At 42.7% G+C, this 20,718-nt stretch overlaps 1 protein-coding gene across 1 annotated transcript in view; it reads left to right on the top strand.

Moving 5' to 3' along the window:
- pigg (phosphatidylinositol glycan anchor biosynthesis class G) overlaps positions 1-20,718 on the top strand; it is a 222,565-nt gene that overhangs the window by 107,707 nt on the left and 94,140 nt on the right. Inside the window, exon 7 of the mRNA XM_052154365.1 lies at positions 11,507-11,724. Coding sequence (XP_052010325.1) covers positions 11,507-11,724 — 218 coding nt within the window. The remainder of the gene's footprint in view (positions 1-11,506; positions 11,725-20,718) is intronic.

Here is a 20,718-nt window from a genome sequence, read left to right as displayed (position 1 = left end):
TTTGGTTCGATCATTCCACTTGGCCAGATGAGACTGGGTGATGACTGACGTGTAGTTGAACTTGGACTCCCAGGAGTTTCCAGATCTGTTGCATAATCTCAGCCGTAAAGTGAGTGCCTCTGTCTGAGTTGACTCTCAGGGGCAGTCCGAACCTGGAGAAGATGTGGTTCATGAGGAGGTATGCCGTGGTCTGGGCAGTGTCGTTGGGTGCTGGAAGACACTCTACCCACTTTGTGAACTGGCACACGACTGTGAGGAAGTATTTGTTGCCCCTCGTCGACCTGGGCAGAGGTCCTACCCAGTCGATTTGGAGGTCTGACCATGGGAATGTGACTCTCCTGCGTTGCAGTGGAACTCTGTGGTTTGAGTTTGCCGGTTGAAACTGGCAGCAAACCAGGCATTCTCTGACATATTCTGTCACATGTTCCTGCATGCGGGGCCAGTATGCCACTTGTTTCAGTGTCTCATAAGTGGCTCTGGCGCCGTGGTGCCTGGCACATGGTGCGTCGTGGGAATAACTTAGCATGACCCCCCTTAGGCACTGTGGCACCATGAGCCTTGGCGCTGTGATGTCATCAGGTGCATACCACAAAATGTTGTTGATCACATGCAGCATGTGCTTTATGTCATGCAGTCGTCTGAGGCACGGGTCGTCAGTGAGGTCAGACGGCGCTAGAGGGTGGTTGGTGGGGTCAGAGAGGTGGTTCAGGAAAGTCTTCATGGATGTGTCAGAGGCTTGCATGTCCGCTATGTCGTTGTTTGACATCTGCGGAGTCAGCGTTAGAGGCTGTGAGGTTGGCACTGTTGCAGGCAAAGTTCGTTTGCTGCGGGTTATCACTGCAACGTTCACGGTGGGTGGGAGGGTTGGAAGTAACCATAGAGTACCGTGCAGTGCGCCAGTCTTGGCAAGTGCATCGGTTTGGTCGTTCAAGTCTTTGTCAAGGCCTGGTTGCCTTGAGTGTCCTTTCACCTTCTTCCAGTAGACAATCATGTTGTGATTTCTTGTGATGTCATCACATCCTTGGAACAGGTGTTGGTGTTTGATAGGCTTGCCGTTCGAAGTTTTAAAGCCATTTTGTTTCCAGTTCGGAAGGTGGCATGTGAAACTGAGTCTGGCGTAGTTTGAGTCTGTGCAGATCAGGAGTTCTTTGATGTTATGGGTTGATGCGATTTACAGAGTTATGAGAATGGCTGCAACCTCCGCATACTGTGATGACTGCGGGCCCAGCTTGAAGTGTTGTGGTGGGCACGGCAGGTCATTTACCCATAATACACCTGCTCCTGCTTGACGAATGCCCTCTTGGTTGTAGGAACATCCATCGACGTAGGCTGTGGGCATACCTTGGCACGCATTTTCTTAGAAGAACCTGTGACAGGTTAGTTGTTGTTGTTGGGGTTCTTTCACATCCATCGTCGTAGCTGGTGTGTTATCAGAGGAGTTCTGGCAGGCAGCCAGGCCATTGCCTAGCGCCGACTTGTGATTCTGAGCATATCATGCCTCTACATTGCGCCCTTGGAGGGCCATTAACCACGTGGCTATGCTTGAATTGGTGACCACGCCATCTCGGATACGCTGGCTGTTGAGAAACATCACAGGCTTGTGGCAAGTCTCTATGATAACCTTTTGGGCTCCAATGTAGTTGGAGAATCTCTGGATGGCCCATACAGTGCAGAGCAGAGCTTTTTCACAGTCTGAGAATTTACTCTCTGGTGGAAGAAGTGTCTTGCTGGCATATGCGATTACTCTCTTGTCTTGGTCATGCCGTTGGTACAGGCCAGCACTGAGACAGTGGCTGGAGAATCCAGCTTATAAGTAGAACTCTTTTTGTGGGTCCGGGTAAGCCAGGCACGGAGCGGTGCATAGGTGTCGTTTCAGCTCGTCCATGGCATGTTCTTGGACCTCTGTCCATATAAATGGGCAGTCTTTTTTCAGGAGGGCAGTTAGAGGTTTTGCAATGTCTGAGTAGCTCTCGATGAACTGCCGTGAGTAATTGCATACCCCTAGGAAACTTCGCAGCTCTGAGATGTTGGAGGGTGGCTTGATGTTTTGAACGGCTTGAATACGGCTGGACTGTGGTTCGATGCCCTGTGATCCTATGAGTAGGCCCACGTAGTTGACCTTGGTTTGGCACCACTGTCCTTTGTGGAGGGCGATCTTGGCGCCGGCAGTGGACAATTGGTTCAAAACATAGTCTATTTCTTTCATGTGGTCAGCCACCGTTGTGCTTTTCATGAGAACATCGTCTACGTAGATAAGATTTCCTCTTGTTCTGGCATCTGGGCATGCTTTATTCAGGAAGATGTTGAACTCAGCAGGTGAGTTGGCATAGCCAAACGGGCACCTTGTGAAAGTGAATTGTCTGTTTCCGAAAGTGAAAGCTAGCTTGTGCTGATCTTCTGGATGCACTGGTATGGTCCAGAATCCAGAGGCCACATCGAGTGTAGAGAAGATGGTGGCTCCTCTGATTCTGGGTATTTCCTGCTCCAGCTGAGTCATGGGCCATCGTGACAGTGGCACTTGTTGATTCAGTAGTCAATGGCGGGTCGCCACTTGCCATTTGGTTTGAGAACGGGCCAGATGGGGGCAGAATAGGTGCTGTTGCATGGACGGATGACACCTTTTTCAAGCATGGAGTCGATGATCTCTTGCACCGGTTCGTGTGACGCGATGGGGATTTTGTACTGCCTGACAAACGTGGGAGGAGCATTAGGGTGCGTTGGGATGCGCACGGTGTGGAGCTCGGTGAGACCACAATCTAAAGAGTCTTTGGCAAATGATGCTTTGAACTTGTAAAGGACTCGTCTGAGTTCTTGTCGATCTGCATCATTATTAAGTGCGTCAGCGTCGTTTAGAATTTGCTGAACTTGAGACTCAAATCCTGGATACGGCTCCTCTGTCGGTGTGTCATCTGTCGTGTTGGCAGGCAAAGGTGCGGCAGTGTCATCAATCTCGCAGGCAGGCTGTTTGGAGACTGTGTATACTGCAAGGTGTTGGTCCTTTGTCAGTTCTGTTCTGCATACCTGGTCTTTGTCCACTGGCATGACTGAAGTTATGGAGATGATCTTGAAGGGGGTTGTGAAGACGGTGTTGTCTGTGTCCCCTTCAGGTATCATTGAAGCTGGGATGGGCCCAATGATTGGTAATGTTAGTTCAAAGTCATGAAAGTCGTGGCTCACTAGCCATCCTGCCCGGTAGGCTTTTGGAATTGTGATGTCTATGGCCATGCAGTTGTTGAAGAGGATGTAAACAGCACGGGATGACACTTCAGTGAGGGGCGTGGCTTCCAGCGTGAGTCCAAGTTCAACGCATTCGGGTGAAGGTTGAAAGAAACCCAGCGTGTGGTTTAGGGTTTGACCACAACGCATGTTGAGCCGAACAGCGACCCCTTTGGTGTATGCTGGCACTACAGTTTCCTGTTCGTTGACCAAGGTGCAGACCTCTGGAATGGTCTGGCCTGACCGGAGGTTAGCAGTGTTGGTTGGAATCACAGGAGGCTGTAAAGTCAGTGGGGCCCACAAGACCTCATTAATAATGTCTGCATGAGCGTTGAGGCGAATCAGAATGTCTGCTCCAATGTAGACATCTTGGGGCAGTTCTGGAAGGACCAGGAAGTAGTGGGTCAGACATCGGTAGTTCCACTTCAAGTTCAAGGCGCAGATCCTTTTGGCAGTCACCATTGTTGATGGGAATGAGTTCAAAGGAAAACGGGTGTGCTTGCTGACAGATGGAAGGTCCGGTGTGTCTTCAATGAGAGCATTGTATAGTGAGAGGCTGATGGCTGAGTTGTCTGCCCATAGTGCAAGTATTATGTCAGTGGTAGTTACACCATTCAAGTGCAGGTCAGCTGTGACCTTGGGGCAGAAGGAGTCAAAGTCTTGGGTGAGTTGAAATGTGCAGAGTAGTGAACTTGAATCTCGCTCGGGTGCTGATGCTGTGTCACTGTGGCTGGCTGTGAGAGTTCCCGTGACCTTTGTGACCTGACAGTCTGGTTCAGGTGATCGGGGTGGCTGAAGGGGGAGAGGTTCTTGCACTGGAGCCCACATCTTCAGCTGTTTGAAGTCCAGCAGGGGCTCGAAGCGGTCTAGTAGATCTTTTCCGATAAGGAGGGGATATGTGTTCATCGGCGAGATGCATACAGGGTGTACCACACTCATAGGACCAATTGTCACGTGAATGGGAGCTACCTGTTCAAGCCGGACGTCATTTTGGCTGTATGACTGTACCTTTAGCACACAATTTTGAGATTTTAGAGTTCGATTTTGCATCTTGGCTTCGAATTTGAGTCTTTCGAAAAGTTCAGCTGACATCAAGGTGAGGTCTGCTCCGGTGTCTACCAGGGCTTCGAGTCTCACCTCATGTTCCACAGTGATGGCGAGATAGAGTTTTCGTGCTACCCCCTTTTCGATCAGATTCCCCAGGAGTTTTGGTGTTGGGGCTTGTGTGGTGATCGATAAGCAGTTAGGGTCGGTGTCGGGTGACTCGGTGCAGAGACAAACAACCAAAACAGCACATTCTGGTGTCTTAGGGGCTTGGTCACTGGTGTGAAGAATTGTGTTGTCTGCTGCAGGATGTGTGGTTGTCAACTGCAGTGAGTGGGTGTCGCTGTCACTTGGTGATGTGATAGCTGGTTCAGTAGTCTGTGTCTGAAGAACGGTGCTCTGGGGGCTTGGTTCAGTAGGAGGACAGTCAGGAAGGGTGTTGGTTTCAGGCATTACACTTAGTCATGAGGAGTCTGACCTGTCCACTTTGTCTTCCTTGTGAGGTTTCTTATGGAGAAGCTCTTTCAGGATTTTCAAGAGCTCTGCGGCCTCTGACGTGGCCTTACTGTTTTTCTTTGGGGTAGGCTCAGACTTGGACTTGCCTAAGGCATGCCGCGAGGTGTTCCGCTGCGGGTTGTCTGGGCTTGACGTTCTCGTTGACGAGGTTCGGTTCTGTCTGGGCCGTCGATTGGCTTCCCACATGGCTCCACCCTTTTGGTTGTGGGATGGCCGTGGGCCATCGTAGAATCTTTCAGATCGCCCGCTCTGGTGCTTAGGACGGGCACCATCACGGTTGTGCTGCCCTCTTCTGTCATGAAACGGTCTTGACTCGTGGTATAAAGGTCTGTTACTGTGGTGCTGGTGGGCGCCCTCTAGTGCCAGCTCTGATCGCTGATCGGTGACAGGGCAAATGGTTGGATTTTTTACAGTCTTTTCAGAAGCAATCTTCTGCTTGGTGAAAGCTTTATGGGCTAAGTCTCGCAGCTGTTGGGTAGTCATGCTACTAGGGCAGGCCAGGACCCCTAAGTGATGGCTCACCGTGGGATGCAGGTTTCGGAGAAAAAGAGTTTTGAAGTTGAAATCTTCTTCCATGCACAGGTTCGTTCCGTGCTCCGAAGTAGGCTCCTCGGATGCGGCTGTAGTAGGACGGTGGATTTTCCAGTCGGGCCTGTTTGAGGTCCATAGCGGCGATGAGTCCTTGTTCTGACTCTGGATCAGAGAATTCTCTGATGAAGGCCTGCCGTAGCTGTAGGTAGTCTGATTTGACAGTCTCTGGTTGTGCAAGTCGCGACTAGATGTAATTCTTAGCAGGTACACTCTGTCCCGCATGGTTACGTTGGGAACAGTGTGCAAGTGAAAGTCTATGTCTTGCAGGTAGGCGTGCACGTCGTGGCCTCCTGCAGGATTTGGGGTGAAAGTAGGGATGTTTCTGGCCAGCTTGTCCAGTTCTTTGGGAACCATGCCGTGGTTAGTGACCAGGCTTTGGCGTGCGGGCTCCCACCGTTTTGTTGCTGACGGGGGTTCTTGGAGGCTGGCTGGTGACATGTTGACCAGTGGGCTTTCACCCCCCTTGTCAGCTCTGAGTTCTTGGCTGAAAAGATTGGGCCCACTGGTCAGGGGAAACTCCGTGGTGTGCGTTTCCCTTCTCTGTTCACTTTGCAGTCTATAAGAATGTTTCAGTTCTCTATGAACAGTGTCAAGTTCATATCGGAGATGGTCTCTGTACTGAATAAGTTCATGGATTTCAGCTCGGGCCGTGTCCAGGTGCTTTTCACAGGCTTTGGCTTTAGCATCTCTGTCCTTCAGTGCAGTCTCTGCTCTTGCAAGGAGAGACTCGGCTTGTTGCAACTTTTCGTCGAGTTCCTCTCTGGCTTTTCTCTCCGATTGTTCTCTTTGGTTTGTGTCTCGGCGAAAGTTTTCCAGGGCGTTTTGAAGTCTTTCTACTTCCCTTTTCTGTTCTGGGTCCGTTTCATCCTCTTCCTTTCGTTGTTCCTCGGTCTCGAGGCGTAGCTGATCTAGGCGACTCTGAGTTTTTGCTTGGTTCCTACGGGCCTCCTCAGCTTGGAGTTTTAGTGCTGCGGCCTCCTGCTCCAGGTCGAGGTTGCTTTTCTCATTTATCCATGCCTGGGCGACGAGATTGTGGGCCAGACTTCCGATGATCTTGGTCCATTCTTTGTGGTTGTAGCTCTGTGTTGGATCATGGGCCATTAGGCTGTCCAATTCGGTGTCCAGTTGCTCTCGACCTAGGGGCTGTAGGTACCTGGAGTCCTTGGGTAGGATGGTGTCCATCATTGCGCTCAACCAGGCCTCGAGGTGATCCCAGTGGGCTGCGGGACTGGACGAACGGGACATACTGGCTTACTGTAGGCGAGAGAAAAGAACAGCAAACACAAAGAGGCCAATGCAAGTACGCGTATGTTTAGCGAGCTACAATGAGGTGGCTATTATAAGCCGTAATTTTGAGTAACTGGGGTAGGCAGTTAGACCATTAAGTGGGCCGAACTTCGTGGGTCAGTGCAGGTCTGAATAAAGGTTTTTGACAAGGCGGCAGCCCACAAGGGTTATCTGAGGATGCGGGCTGCCTGTTTGTCTCTTTATTCAGTTTTCCTTGATGGCTCCTGTAGGCTCTGTCTTAATGTGAACTGGAAGTACACACTACGACAGAACAGCAGAAATAAAATAGAACACAATTAATGTTAGGAATAGATAGGCAGGAGAAAAAGGGCCTAAGTCTACCACCACTGCTAGGGTTTATGATAGGACCCACAGGGTGGGGTGCTATCGAGGTATAAGCCCTAGGAGGATGGTGTGACTTAGGGGAGAGAAAGAAAAGAAATGGGCCGAATGCTTAAATGACCGGGGGAATGTCTACTATTATGTGGCCTATACTGGTGGGTGAATTTTACCTTCTTTTAGTTTGCCTGGGGTGAATCGGTGTCACTCTGCTGGGGACCAGCGCGTGGTCAATCTTTCCAACGGTCCCGAACACTGGACCGCAGTGTCCCCGGGCCCTCTGCTACTATCACGGTGCGCCCTCTCAAACAACTTGACTTTAAACACAACCGGCAACACCAGGTGTCAACTTTCAGATGGCACAACAAGATTTGGATTTTCCCTAGAACCCTCGTAAGAGTGGCCCCTCTTCAGGCCCTGGTTTAGGTAATTATTCCAAACTTGCCGTGTGTGTCGACTGACGGGGTTGACTTTCCTTTGGAGTGCCAAATTGCTGATGTCGTTGCGTGCCGCACCAATGACAAGAGACAGAAGAGTCCGAGATTCACATACGGCCAGCGTCGGTAACGCCGGTCGGACAAACCAGCTTGCTGGGAACCAACCAGAGATGACGGTCGAATCACCACAGCACACTAGGGAATTCTACATACAAATACAGAACAGGATTTAGCAAGTGAGAGTCTTAAAGTGAATTAAGGCTTCCTTGTTTAAACCAAATTGAGTAATTATGTGCGTAGAAATTACAGGCAAAAGCTTTACCAAATAATGATAAATAAAAGGGTGGTTTGATAATGATGTTAATTATCAGACCAATCCAACCACAAGAAAAGACAGAAGTAAACAAGGCAGAATGGACAGACAGACTTAATTTAAATTAAATTTAACTTGTTAAACTCAATTTAAATAAGCTTGTAAAAGGATGTCAAGTAGCATCCAAGATAGTAAGGATACAGTCGTAATAAAGTATCAAAGAGGGAGAGAAAAAGGGAAATAAAGAGGGGGGAAAAAATGAATAATAAAAAAATTTAAAATAATTACTAATAATTAATCACATTAATTGATAATAATTGAAATGAGAGACTTAATTCAAATTTACATTCAAAATGTGTTTGTTTCAAACCAAATTTGAATAAGTGTAAGACAAGTTAGAGATCAGAATTATATCCGATGATAATCACGATTGCTGTAAGATATCAGTGATTGCATCCGAAATAAACCAACTGGAAATTGACCACTTTAGAACAGAACGCAAGGAGGAAGGAAGTGATAAACCGACTTAGCAGGGGATGCCACCAAAGGGGGCGCCATTTCCTCTAAGTGGGCATTAGTCACTGTAGTGAGACTTAACTTTAAATTTAAATTCAAATCTTGTTTGAAACCAATTAAATGTAACAGTCGGAGGTAGAAGAATTGTTTAACATCCAATAATATTAGCACAAGCAAAGCTTGTAACTGCAAACATGGATTGACAGTTAAACCGAGAGAAACTTGAGAAAAGAGATGACCTACAATGAATGTCCACCCGATGGCGTACTTGTGCTCGCGCAAAATGACGTCATGGGGTGGGAGTAACTTGAGAACTAAATTAAATAAATATATATGACCTGTCTGCTAATGTCCACACGATGGCGTACTTGCGCACGCGCAAGATGACGTCATGGGGTGGTAGTAACTTGAGAACTAATCAAGCACTTACAGGCTGTCCTCTAGTGTTTGTCTGTGGACTAACAAACACTCTGTGTGATTTCAAGTCAGGAAGAGAGTTCTCACGCTTGGATTTTGTTGCAAAATCACTATTATTCAATTGAAACCTCGGCGGGTCTGTTTTTTCTTTCTTTTTGGTGCTATGCTTCACATAAACGGTGTGGCAGATTCTTTTTTTTTTTTTTTCTGCACTACGAGTAAATGTGGACAACAGGAATTGTACGTCTGTCCTTCGACTCCCATACACATTAGAAATATAGCACTTATTCAAAATGTATTAGGTTTCCGATTGATTAGCTACGTCAATGTAAACCAGGATTTATTTTTATAACATTTATAATCTCAGGCCTTACTAAGATGAGAAAAGGAGCATCGCTTCACCCAATCTTCTATCGCCCCGACAGAAGAACGTCGTTCTGAACAGGGGGGTTTTGTAATATTAAAATATAGCGCGTCTTTACAGAAGCAATTTTAATATTATGAACTGCAGTTTACTGTGGCAATTAACAGTGGCAATAATAAATGTAAGACATATATTTAGCCACTGTTAAATGCTGAACTGAGAATCGGCTTTGTGCCTCCTCAGTTCGGCGCACTCGCGTACAAAATTAACAACAAAAATACACAAAATTGACAATGCATTCGTTCACAAAACAAAGCTTAAAACGTGCCCGCATTCTCCACCATTTAACTGTAGGGTTTCCAGGTCAGGTTTGGGGAATGTATGACCGATATTACTGATAGTAATCAATGATTAATCATACAATGTGACCCGGACACCAATACATGTAAAAACGCCCCAAAAAGGGCTTATATAGTCCAAGAGTCTGCCTTCAAATATATATAGATAATTAACACAACGAATTTATGATTAATTAGGAATATACATCATATGCAGGCAGGCTATATTAATTTTAATAACACCTCAATGGAATTGACCCGTAGGCTACCGCAACCAGTCAGTTCGTCCGCCGAACCACTTTATTAGATATTTCTGATCAATTCTCCAGAAGGGTTATTCTTAGTTATAAGCTTATTCATCAAAAGCACGTTAACTTAACTTTGATAATATCCGCTCGTAGCTTAAAATCGCACATTAAAGAGGCTTTGTTTTATGACCACCGAACACAGACAATTACGCGTATAATTGATTTTAATACAAGGCACTATGATATATCACTACACTTGACAAACATACATGTAACATAGAATAAACATAAAATAAACAAAATAAATGCAGTAAGGGAAAGTAAAGAATTATTAGAGGTATGGCAAACTGATTACAACAATTAACCCTTTGAAGCCAGCAAGGTAATTACACACTGTGATGCATTTGAATTTCAATGGAAATACTTGCACAAATAGGCCTTTGCGTGTGGCTAAGGCTGCGTGTATGCCGTGTCCTTGGGGCGTCCGTGAGATGGAGGATTTCGGTTTGGTGTTTCCAGCGCGTGGAGTTGAAACTCACTTGAAGAGGAATTGAAGGGTTGTTCCGAGAAGTTCGAAGCGTCTTAGGAATACTTGTTGAATAGTTGGCGAGTGTTCGAGGGTTGCAGAAGATCGGGAGAAGAAGTGAGAGATGTAAGATGGCTTGAAGAGGTCCGGGAAAAGAGGGTTGAAGTAAGCGAGGATGAAGAGCGCAGCAAAAGAGGAAGATTTCAATGCTGGATCTGACTTTTAAAGTTGGGAGGTCACACCCCCATTGGGGGGAAGTGACCCAATGAGGCCCCTCCGTTTTGGGCGCGAATTTGCTCCCTTTGTCCGGTCAAGGCTCATTTGCATGCTTTATGATTTGGTCAGGACTTTTGCTTTGACTCACTCAAAAGACGGTAAACGTAGCAGATCATGATTCAAAGGTGATCTTATACTCATATTCCGCTAGGACAAGTCGTAAGGTTTAATTTGATACCAAGAAAAGTATATTTGGTACCCTTACAAGTGGATATACACTGTTAGGCTATTACATATAAGGCCTCTTATTAACTATAACAGGTTTTACTACACTACTAAACTAATTTCAACTAGTTTTGATCTATCATCAGACAAATAAACACACAGGGATTAAAACATATTTCATTAGACATACATTTCTAAGTTTAAAACTGAAAGACACACATATTCTCTGTTGCCAACTTCTCACATGCCCCTTTTCTCACGTGATGAAGCACAGGGTGTCACATGTGCGGGGGTTTTTGGAAAGCACCACGAGGATCCTCTGTCAATAGCGGGAGTGTCTCTCTGTCAATCGTTCATTGTCCTATCACAGACCATTTATTGTGCTCGTGGAGACTAGTTGGCGCTATTGCAGTAATTAGGGGAGTTGGAACAGTAAGTTCTTGTTTTCATGAACCTGCTGAGTTAATGATTATCCTTCATTGATTCCTCCAGACGCTACACCTTATTAATTTATTTAGTCTGTTAAATACGGTACAAAAGGAGATGTTAGGGGAAATGCTTCCTCAGTTACCATTCACTTACTTTGTGTGCGTGCGTGCGTGCGTGCGTGCGTGAGTGTGTGTGTGTGAGTGATTCTATGCAAGTGAATTGTGACTGAGGCTAACATTCAGCAACTCCTTTTGAGTTCCACAAAAGATTAAAAGTCCTGATGGAACGTGATGTTGGGTAAGTGATGACAGAATTTCCATATTTTGTTGAAATATCTTATAAGTGTTCCTGGGGTCCTGGTATTTATTTTATGATAGTGAATGGCAGCCTATACATTTTCCCTTATTTTTTTCTCAACTTTCTCTCTCTCTCTCTCTCTCTCTCTCTCTCTCTCTCTCTCTCTCTCTCTCTCTCTCTCTCACAGAGGATGGTTATGAGCTGTTTCGTGTGGCGGAGAAGTCCCACGGGAGCTGGATGAAGCTCTATTTAGAGGGAAACACCTCAGAGATTCTCAGCAACATGGGCAAGAAGGTTCTTAAACAGTATCTGGAGGCCTTGAAGGCCATGAGCTCAGCTCTAAGCAAGCAACTGGGCAAATATGACATGTACTCCATGATCATGGCCATGATCTTCATACTGCAGGTGAGTGCCATATACAAAGGATAGTTTGAGAATTTGTGACGTGTTATAGACTTAAAATCATCAGGTTAATCTCTGCTTTTGACATCGAAAATGTAAACCGGCATGCGCTCAGCAGCAGTGAGATGGAAATGGGAGAGCAGGTCAATCAAGAGCAGTGAGACAATCATAACAGTGGGCATTTATTTTTAAGCCTTATAGAAGAAGCAGCACCAAAACTGAGCATTTCTGACAGAGGGTCAGAATGTGGGTGGAAAATGGTAATGTTTTACAAATATATAAGACAAAATATTACTAATATTATGTAGCGTATTTAGGGGTTTCAATGAAAGTTCGGTAAATGGTTAGTTTAGTGGTGCTGTGTTACGCTATTAGCTTAGCTGTACTGTGTTGACAATATGGCATCGGCAGGTTGCGCATGTGCGGTTAGTTGCCCCGGAAGAGTCTCTTTAGGTTTTCCCATGAAGTCTCGTCACCATAGCAACCAACACCAGTGATTTGTGATCTGGGTTCACACTAATGAAAACAGTTTAATCGAGGCATATGAACGTCAGTGCGTTCCACAATGCACAAATAAACCGTAATCAGTTAAAGTGCCCAGATTCTCACATCTATGTATGTAGCCAATTTGGTATGATAAATGTACACTGCACGGGTTAAAGTGTTGTGTACATTACCATTATTTGTAAGGGAAACAATATGTGTATGTGAACTAAATTAAATGGTCCTATTTCTACATTATTATGAAAGGAAATTTATAATGGAATCAGTCGCATTTGACAACTGTTATAATTAAATAAATGACAAATAAATAGATTATTTGTCTGAATAAATTCTCCACCATTAAAATCATAATACAATGTCTCATTGTATCAGCTCACAATTGCTACTGTAGGGAATTAGCTTTAATAAGAGAATTATGATTAATACTCTTATCGGAGTGATATTATTCTCATGGCTTATTGACAATAATATTACACATATTGGTATAGCTTTGAAGCTAAATCTTTTAGAAACAGTGATGAGATTATTTATCAAAATATACCACAGTCAAAATATAATTAAAAAGGAAACATTAATAATTAATCATAACTCGTTATAATTAATTATGAACATTTGGATCAGTTAATAGAATTAACTTGAGATGGCTGAATTAATATTACAATCAATTTATCTGTTCGTCCAGCGAACACTCAGTATTGATCGTCTATCAATTATCAGAAAGGATATTTTTCATGGCCACACTAAAATTACTCTTCCTTAGCATGGAGCTGAGATTGAATCATTCAATTTACGTTGATTTACAAGCAGACCAGAATCAACTGGCAATAATGTACACAAAAGTTTATTTAACTAAATTACGAACACATAACTAATTTAAACAAAAACATACACACGAAACACTCTTACATGGGAAGGGAAAAGTGAAAATAAAATGAAACCGGAACAGAATAGGGGAAATGCAGTTATGGAACGTCATCTTGACCATCTGAGAGAACCATTAGTTTCTTAAGAGCACCTTTGTTACAAAGGGGTTTTCAGCTTACACTAAAACTATGTTCAGTTAGTTACTGGTACGATATTTGCAATTGCCTTGGCTGTGTAGAGAGCGCCCAGATGCAGTCGCAGGAGAAAGGCTTGATGGTTCCTTGAGTCGATGGTGTGGAACTTGCATCCAATTTCTTATGCGTTGAATGAAGAAATTATGATGAACTCTGGTGTTCATTGACTCCATGGTCAAGGTAGATGCACATGGCTTGAGGTGTTGAGGACTGCTGGCCTTCCATCTCGTGGTCAGCACAATCAGCAGAAGAGGGTAAGGGGAAAGAGAGAGTAAGAGGTGGGACATGTCTTTTAACTTCTGCTGGAGGTCCCTCCACTCGAGTATGGCTTGACAAATGAAAAAGGTGCAATTTCCAAGCGGGAAATATTCCTTTGTTTGGAAGCTGACTCATTTGCATGATGGGGGGTGTAAGCTGGTAATGTTTGCCCCTTTATGCTCTGATTAATATAGCAAACATACAATGCATGCTATCAGAATTATAATTATATCACTTTGCAGTGTGTCACACAAGGATTCATTTGGTAGGAAACATGATACTAAATATTTTTACATTAGCTGGTAGTCCTGTCATAAGTCATGCATAAAACAGTGTATAGTACAAAAAACACTTTACAAGACAGTAATGATCATATACACAATGTCCCGTGGATATACATGTGAATTTATATACAGTTTGTCTATAATTTAGTGAAGAAAAGTCTGTTGTTCTGGGCTTTGAGTCCATTTTCTAAAGAGGAAAGATTGCTCTGGCATGAGGCTGACCTACCCGCGCTTGGAATGTACTGGGGTCTGCTATTTGCTGACCCAGTGTCAGCAAAGACAGTGTAAAGGCTTGATAATGATCAGTAAGTACACAGATATTGCCCTGCATATTAGTGGTTCACCGTTTACTGTAGGAGAGGTGGCGAGGACGGCAACTCTCCTACATCCAGGTTGTCACCACGGCTGGTCCCTCATCATAGCCGCCACAATGTCAGAGCCCTCTGAGTCCCTGGCTGCCTTTACATCCAAGCTCTGTGAGGCCCCAGCGGCTCCGCCCTCCATGTCCCCAGCAGCTCGGCTCCACCAATGTACTTCCAAATCCTCAGCGGCTCGGCCCTCCTAGTCCCCAGCAGCTCTGCCTTCAATCCAGTGGTCCTCAGTGGTTCTGCCCTCTGAGTCTCCAGTTGCCTTGACCCTGCCAGGGTCTCCTGGTTGTCCGCTGGGTCCCTTGTGGTCACCCTCCACCTGGTCTGTTTTGGTCCTCCAGCCATCCGCCAAATCCTCTGTGGTCCTCTGGCCCTCCACCTGATCCTCTGTGGTCCTCTGGCCCACTGCCGGATCCTCTGTGGTCCTCTGGCCTTCCAGATCCTCTGTGGTACTTTGACCTTCCACCAGTTACCTCGCCTTGTCCGCCCTGTTCTCCTGGTCCACCTTGCTCTCCTGTTGCCTCACCAGACCTCCTGTGGACTGCAACCCCAGTATTGTGATTGCATAATGCTGTCTTCATGGTTTTCTTCATTGTTTGTTTGTTCATTGTCATAGTTATAGTCAAGTCGAGTTAAGTTCTTGGTTCTGGTTTTGTTTTTTTTGGGATACTTTCACGTCTTTATTTATAAACTATACAAATAAAAATGATGACAATTAAATGGAATGTACGGTTGTCCCTATACTGCCTTGTTTTTGTTCACGCCAAAGTCTACTCTACAATATTTCGTCTTTATCCTCCACTGGGGCTGTAGTAATTAGGAGTGCGATGCGATTTGAGAGTTCAGAGGTCATTGCCGTGAAGGAGGATCAATGTCTGAGCTTGAAGGACTGCAGCCTTTCCTCTCACCCTGCCAACGCATTATGAGGTCAATTGGTCCCTCTTTTCTCTCTTATCAACAATCAAGCCCTCATGGCAGAGTTCACATCCAACTTGGCATGGGTTGTTTGAAAAGCAGGGGAGATTTGTCCCTGTAGAGTTACTTCTGACAGCATTCAAAATTCTAGTTTTGGAACTGCTTTTCTTGTGTTTCCTATATCTTACAGTCATGAAATAGAGTCTATTTACTCCCTTAATACACGTTCCTGCTCTTATTATTCCACAATCCTAATCAAATATGTATTCATTTGCATTGTTTTAGGCTACTGCTGTAGGTAATGATGTTTTCTTTTTTTAATATTTCCAATAGTTAACACAGTAATTAATGGCAGTTTACATTAATGTAATAAAGGGAATAAAAACAGAAACACAGTCAAACTCGCCTGTAATAGTAATAATCTTTAAATTCACAGTCTTGAGCACCTTTCCACATGCAGATTGCTTGTGGCCTCATGATCTTTAGTGTTTCCATTATCTGCATGTTATTACCATAAAATTCCTATATAATCCTGACAATCTATATACATCATTAGAAAGGTCTAATACTAAGTTTTGACATTTAGCAACTGTCTCACAAAAGAAATGTTATTGCAAGAGTTATTTCTTCATTTATGTCAACATATCAAAACATTAAAGCGAGAGATATGACTGTATATTAGACTGCATATCATACCGATTATTACACGGCTCCCTAAGAATTAATAATTAAATGGAGATTAAATATTGATTTGCCTTTAAGTTATGTTATTATGTGAGAAAATAACATTTTGAATCTAAAAACAGCTGAATTCCACCTCACGTTTGCAATTGAGTTCTGCTGGTGTGTTATGTTGCCAATATGAGAGTCTTGACTGCTCATTATCCCACTTATTGTATTACATGGCTTTAAATATGGCAAGAACTGCACTTTTGTATCACTTTATTTTTCTTCTGACTTTCACTTATGAAGTTAGTCAAGGTTTCTTGCACCAAAAACTTTTAAGTTTTTCACAACTGTTTCCCTCTCTCTCTCTGAAACAGGCTGTTTTTGCTGCTCTGCCTTTAAATCTTCTATATATAAATGACCTCATGCTAACTAGCATGTTCACACTTTCATTCTTCAGGGTTGGCCAAGTTGTTAAATTTCAAATAGCTGTCATATACTGTATAAATATGGGTGATCATATGTTAATGTGGGCATCGTTGTGATTTCAATAATGTGACCATTTCTGGGTGGACATGAGGAGGGAACATTGCATTATGAACTTTGTGTATGTCTGCATAATAAAGAAAACTATATTTTGAATTGGTAAGAAAAGTCCTGTTTTTCATCATTTGGCCCCTTTAAAGCTATAGGTTGTTGAGTGTATTATGGTCTTAGGGTTTATTTTAACAGCAGCCAATGACTTGTCTAGACAAGTCTAGCCAAAAATACAAACCAGTTGAATAGCAATAAACATTGCCAGTCCCCTTTGAGAAAAGATCTGCAAGACTCTCCATCTCATCTGACCTCCTGGACATACTCAAACCTTCTGACATTCTCAGGTTCCTCTTCCAGTCACACTGTGTCCTTTAGATCTCATTGACTGGTTGAAGTACTGACTCCTTGAAGACCGTAGTACTTCAATAATGGATTGCACTTAGCAGATACAACTATTGAACTGCAGCAGGAAAAGGTCTTTAGCTCACAGGAGCACAAAACAAATCAATTGTGGTGATCTCATTCATTCTCCTACTTCATTTTTTTTTCTTTCATCTGTGGAACACACAAGTACAACTTTAACGGAGTGTCCTGGGTGCTATTTAAAAATCTTTAAAAAATAAAGATAAAAAATAACCATTTAAAATCTTTCATTAATTTTACAGATATACAGTATTACGTGATAGCAATAAACCGTGATCTGTAAAATATCATAATTGATGTCAAATCCTAAATTATTCCCAATCCAATGGTTCTAATGGAAAATGAAAGAAGCCTGTTTTTTTCATTTTTTTTTCATATCAACAGTTTATTAAAATTGTATTATCAAAATGTGATTTATTAAACTGCAAAATGCTGCTATTTAATGAAATCCATACAGTATGTAGTCTGTGTGTGTCTCGTGCTACAAAGTGAATTAGCGCTCTGTTCGCTGTCATCTGCTACAAACAGAGCACGCTATGATGCTCGTGAAGATGTTTTCCATGGATGAGTCAAGAAGATGTAAATAAAGCAGCCGGCGTTGACACACACAGCCTCCACTCATTCACAAGCGCTCATATTTGAAGTGTGCAGCACATGCAAACTATATATTTATCTCATTAAAATGCAGCTTTTGCAGTTGAACACTAGGACACAACATGTTTTTAATTTGTGCGCTGAATATTTACTGAATGACATAAACTGAATGAAATACATAAAATGTTAGCTATGAAATTAGCCTGAGCAAACAAATGTGTTAGCATTTATTTAAAAAATATAAAAAATGTAACCTCCATCAGCGTCATTTCCAGCACAGAATTCTGTAAAATTCTATACAGAATTTGAAATGTGGAAATGACACTATGGGCTCTATTTTCATGAGTGCTCAAAGCGCAGCGCTATACGCAATGAACATGCGGTACGTCTTATACAATTTTCATGAGAGCACTAAATCTGTGGGTGTATACACGCAAACTGTAGGTGGATTGCAGTGTTGAAGAGTAACGGATTACATGTAATGGGATTACATAGTTAAAATTCTGAATAAAAGTAATAAATAATTGGTAATTAGAATGCATTCAGAAAGTATTTTGATTACTAAAGAGATTACTTTGCATTTTATTGTCATTTGTTTCATTTCATATTTAGTCCTTTCATCTGAAAACATTTATAAATATAAATGATGATCCAAAGTGCATTTGAACAGCGGTGAAACACTTTCTTATGTGTTACATTCATATGAGCAGACAGAGAAGTAAGTTTGGAGCAGAAGAAATGGAAATCAACCTTGTGTAAATTGTCAGATTTACGCTAAGCTAAAATGCTACTTCTAGCCATTTTACATGCACACGTTACCAGATACGATCATGTTTTTATATCAAGAAAATTCAAAAAGTAATCAAGTATTTAGAATACTAAATAATTAGATCTTGAGTAATCTAACAGAATCCGTTACAAATGACATTTTACAGCATGTAATCTGTAGTGGAATACATAAGCAAGTGCCGCAAAGTGCAGTTTGGTATTTTCCTGAGCTATTACGCTTAGACGTTTCAAAATCACGTCTGTTTCTTGCAAAGTTTAAACTCAGTTCCTGCATTAGCAGGTGGTAATAAAGATAATATCCAAACTCTGAAAATATAGTGGAACATCAAATAATGTCCCTCACGATCAGAGGTAATGATGCAAAAATGTATGAGATTTACGTTAAACTATCTATAGGTAATTTTTTTATTATTATTATTGTTATTATAATGTTTGTATTAACAGATGAATTTATGATCTAATTCATTTTGGTATTTTTCCACCTTTTATTGTAGAGTGATTAACTCACTGCAAAAATAAAATTTTGTATTTGGTTTTAATATTTTTTATAATCTTGTTTTTTAATATTTATAATATCTGTTTCTTCCCAGAGTTCAACATCTCTGATCTCTAATATTCTGCCTCCAACTGTTAACTTATTCATTTGGCCCTTTGTGCTAAATCAGATTTCCACAAAGCTTTTATCACAGTTTGCGTCTTTTCTGTGTGAAACAGGACAGGACAGATTCTGACCTCTCAAGCTCAAGTTCTGAGGGAAAAGTTTTGAGGTTTTGTATTTTCATGTGACTTTTTACACATCATTCACAGCTCAAATGTAACGTTCCGTAGAGATGTCAATGAAGACAGCCATGTGCGAGTGAACTGGATAAGGACAAGAAAAGAGAGAGTGTGTGTTTGAAAGCTAACGTTTGACTGCCGGTGCATTGTCAGAGTCAGACACAAGGACACAGCTGTGTGCGTCCTTCTTAAAGCCTTGCTTTACTTTGCTCTACTCCTTTTATTGAAAATCTCACAGTTCATGAGTTTTACGTGCCTGTCATCACAAAGGACATAAAGAGCTGATTGTGGATTAGCATGAGCTTCCTCATGAAGCAGGTTACTCCAAAGCATAAAGGGGGTCTCACACCGGACATGGCAGTGACCATTGTTTTCTGTGAATGTACACACATACCACTGTTCGCCATCAATCGATGGTTCCCTGCTACGACTTCAGAGATTGCTTAAAATCTTTTTTCAGAGCCAAGGCTAGAAGACACATTGTGTATAGGCAATTTGTCAACATCTCAAAATACCTGCTGATGGGGCATGGGTAGCTCAGCGAGTAAAGATGCTGACTACCACCCTTGGAGTCACGAGTTTGAATCCAGTGCATGCTGAGAGACTACAGTCAGGTCTCCTAAGCAACCAAATTGGCACAGTTGCTAGGGAGGGTAAAGTCACATGGGGTAACCTCCTTATCGCTATAATTTGGTTAGCTCTTGGTGGGGCATGTGGTGAGTTGTGCGTGGATGCCGCGGAGAATAGCGTGAAGCCTCCACACGCACTAAGTCTCTGCGCTAACGCGCTCAACAAACCACGTGATAAGATGCGCGGATTGACTGTCTCAAATGCGGAGGCAACTGTATCACTACACCACTACAAGGACTTAGAGCACTTTGGGAATTGGGCATTCCAAAATGGGGAAAAAATGGGAGAAAATTTAATAAATAAATAAATGCAAATTCCTGATGATGGCAGTCGGCTGTAAGAGGGGATCTTGCCTTTGCAGCAGCCAATCACGACAAAAACACAAAAACACCATGCTGTCTAAACTCAGTTTTGTGCACAACTCAAATGCAAATATGTTTATCATAATACACGACCAACAACCACAGTATAAAAATGCGCTATACAAAGCGAAAACGCAGTAACTAAATTCCATCGCTGAATTATTTACATTGGATAATAGTCTCAGTCCATTTTGATCAAAGATATAGAGACCCGATTATGATAATCACGTTCACACCGCAGCTAAATGTGGCCCAAATTGGATTTTCTGCTCAAATCTGAATTTTTTGTAAAGTTGTTTACACAACCTTTTAAATGCTGCCCATATCAGACACTCGTCAGCCGACGCTCGTTAACTGACCCACATGTGTGTAACAACTAGACATGTTCATTATTTTAATATGTATGATGAATTAACTTTACAACTATTACAATTCACTTTTTAACTATATACAAAGTCCAGAAAACAGAAAAAGTGCTAAATCAATATTCGGTGTGACCACCTCTGTCTTTAAAATAGCCCCAATTCTCCTAGATACACATGGACTCAGTTTTTCTTGGTTGTTGGCAGATTGGATGTTTCAAGCTTCTTGGAGAATTCTCCACAGTTCTTCTGTCTATTTAATCTGTCTCAATTACTTCTGTCTCTTTATATAATCTCAGTGGGGGACTGTGTGCGGGTCTGTTACACATCTGTTGCAGGTCTTCCTGTTGTTCTATTCTAATAATTTCTATTTGCAAAAGGAATGTTTGGGAGTCTAACATTTATATTTCCTATTGACACACTAAAGCTGAAGATATAAATAACCATCTTAAGACAAATGCTTTTGTGAA

The sequence above is a fragment of the Xyrauchen texanus genome, chromosome 23, assembly GCF_025860055.1.
Source record: "Xyrauchen texanus isolate HMW12.3.18 chromosome 23, RBS_HiC_50CHRs, whole genome shotgun sequence".
Lineage (NCBI taxonomy): Eukaryota > Metazoa > Chordata > Actinopteri > Cypriniformes > Catostomidae > Xyrauchen > Xyrauchen texanus.
Note: the sequence above shows the minus strand (reverse complement) of the source record. Positions and strands in the feature narration are given on the sequence as shown.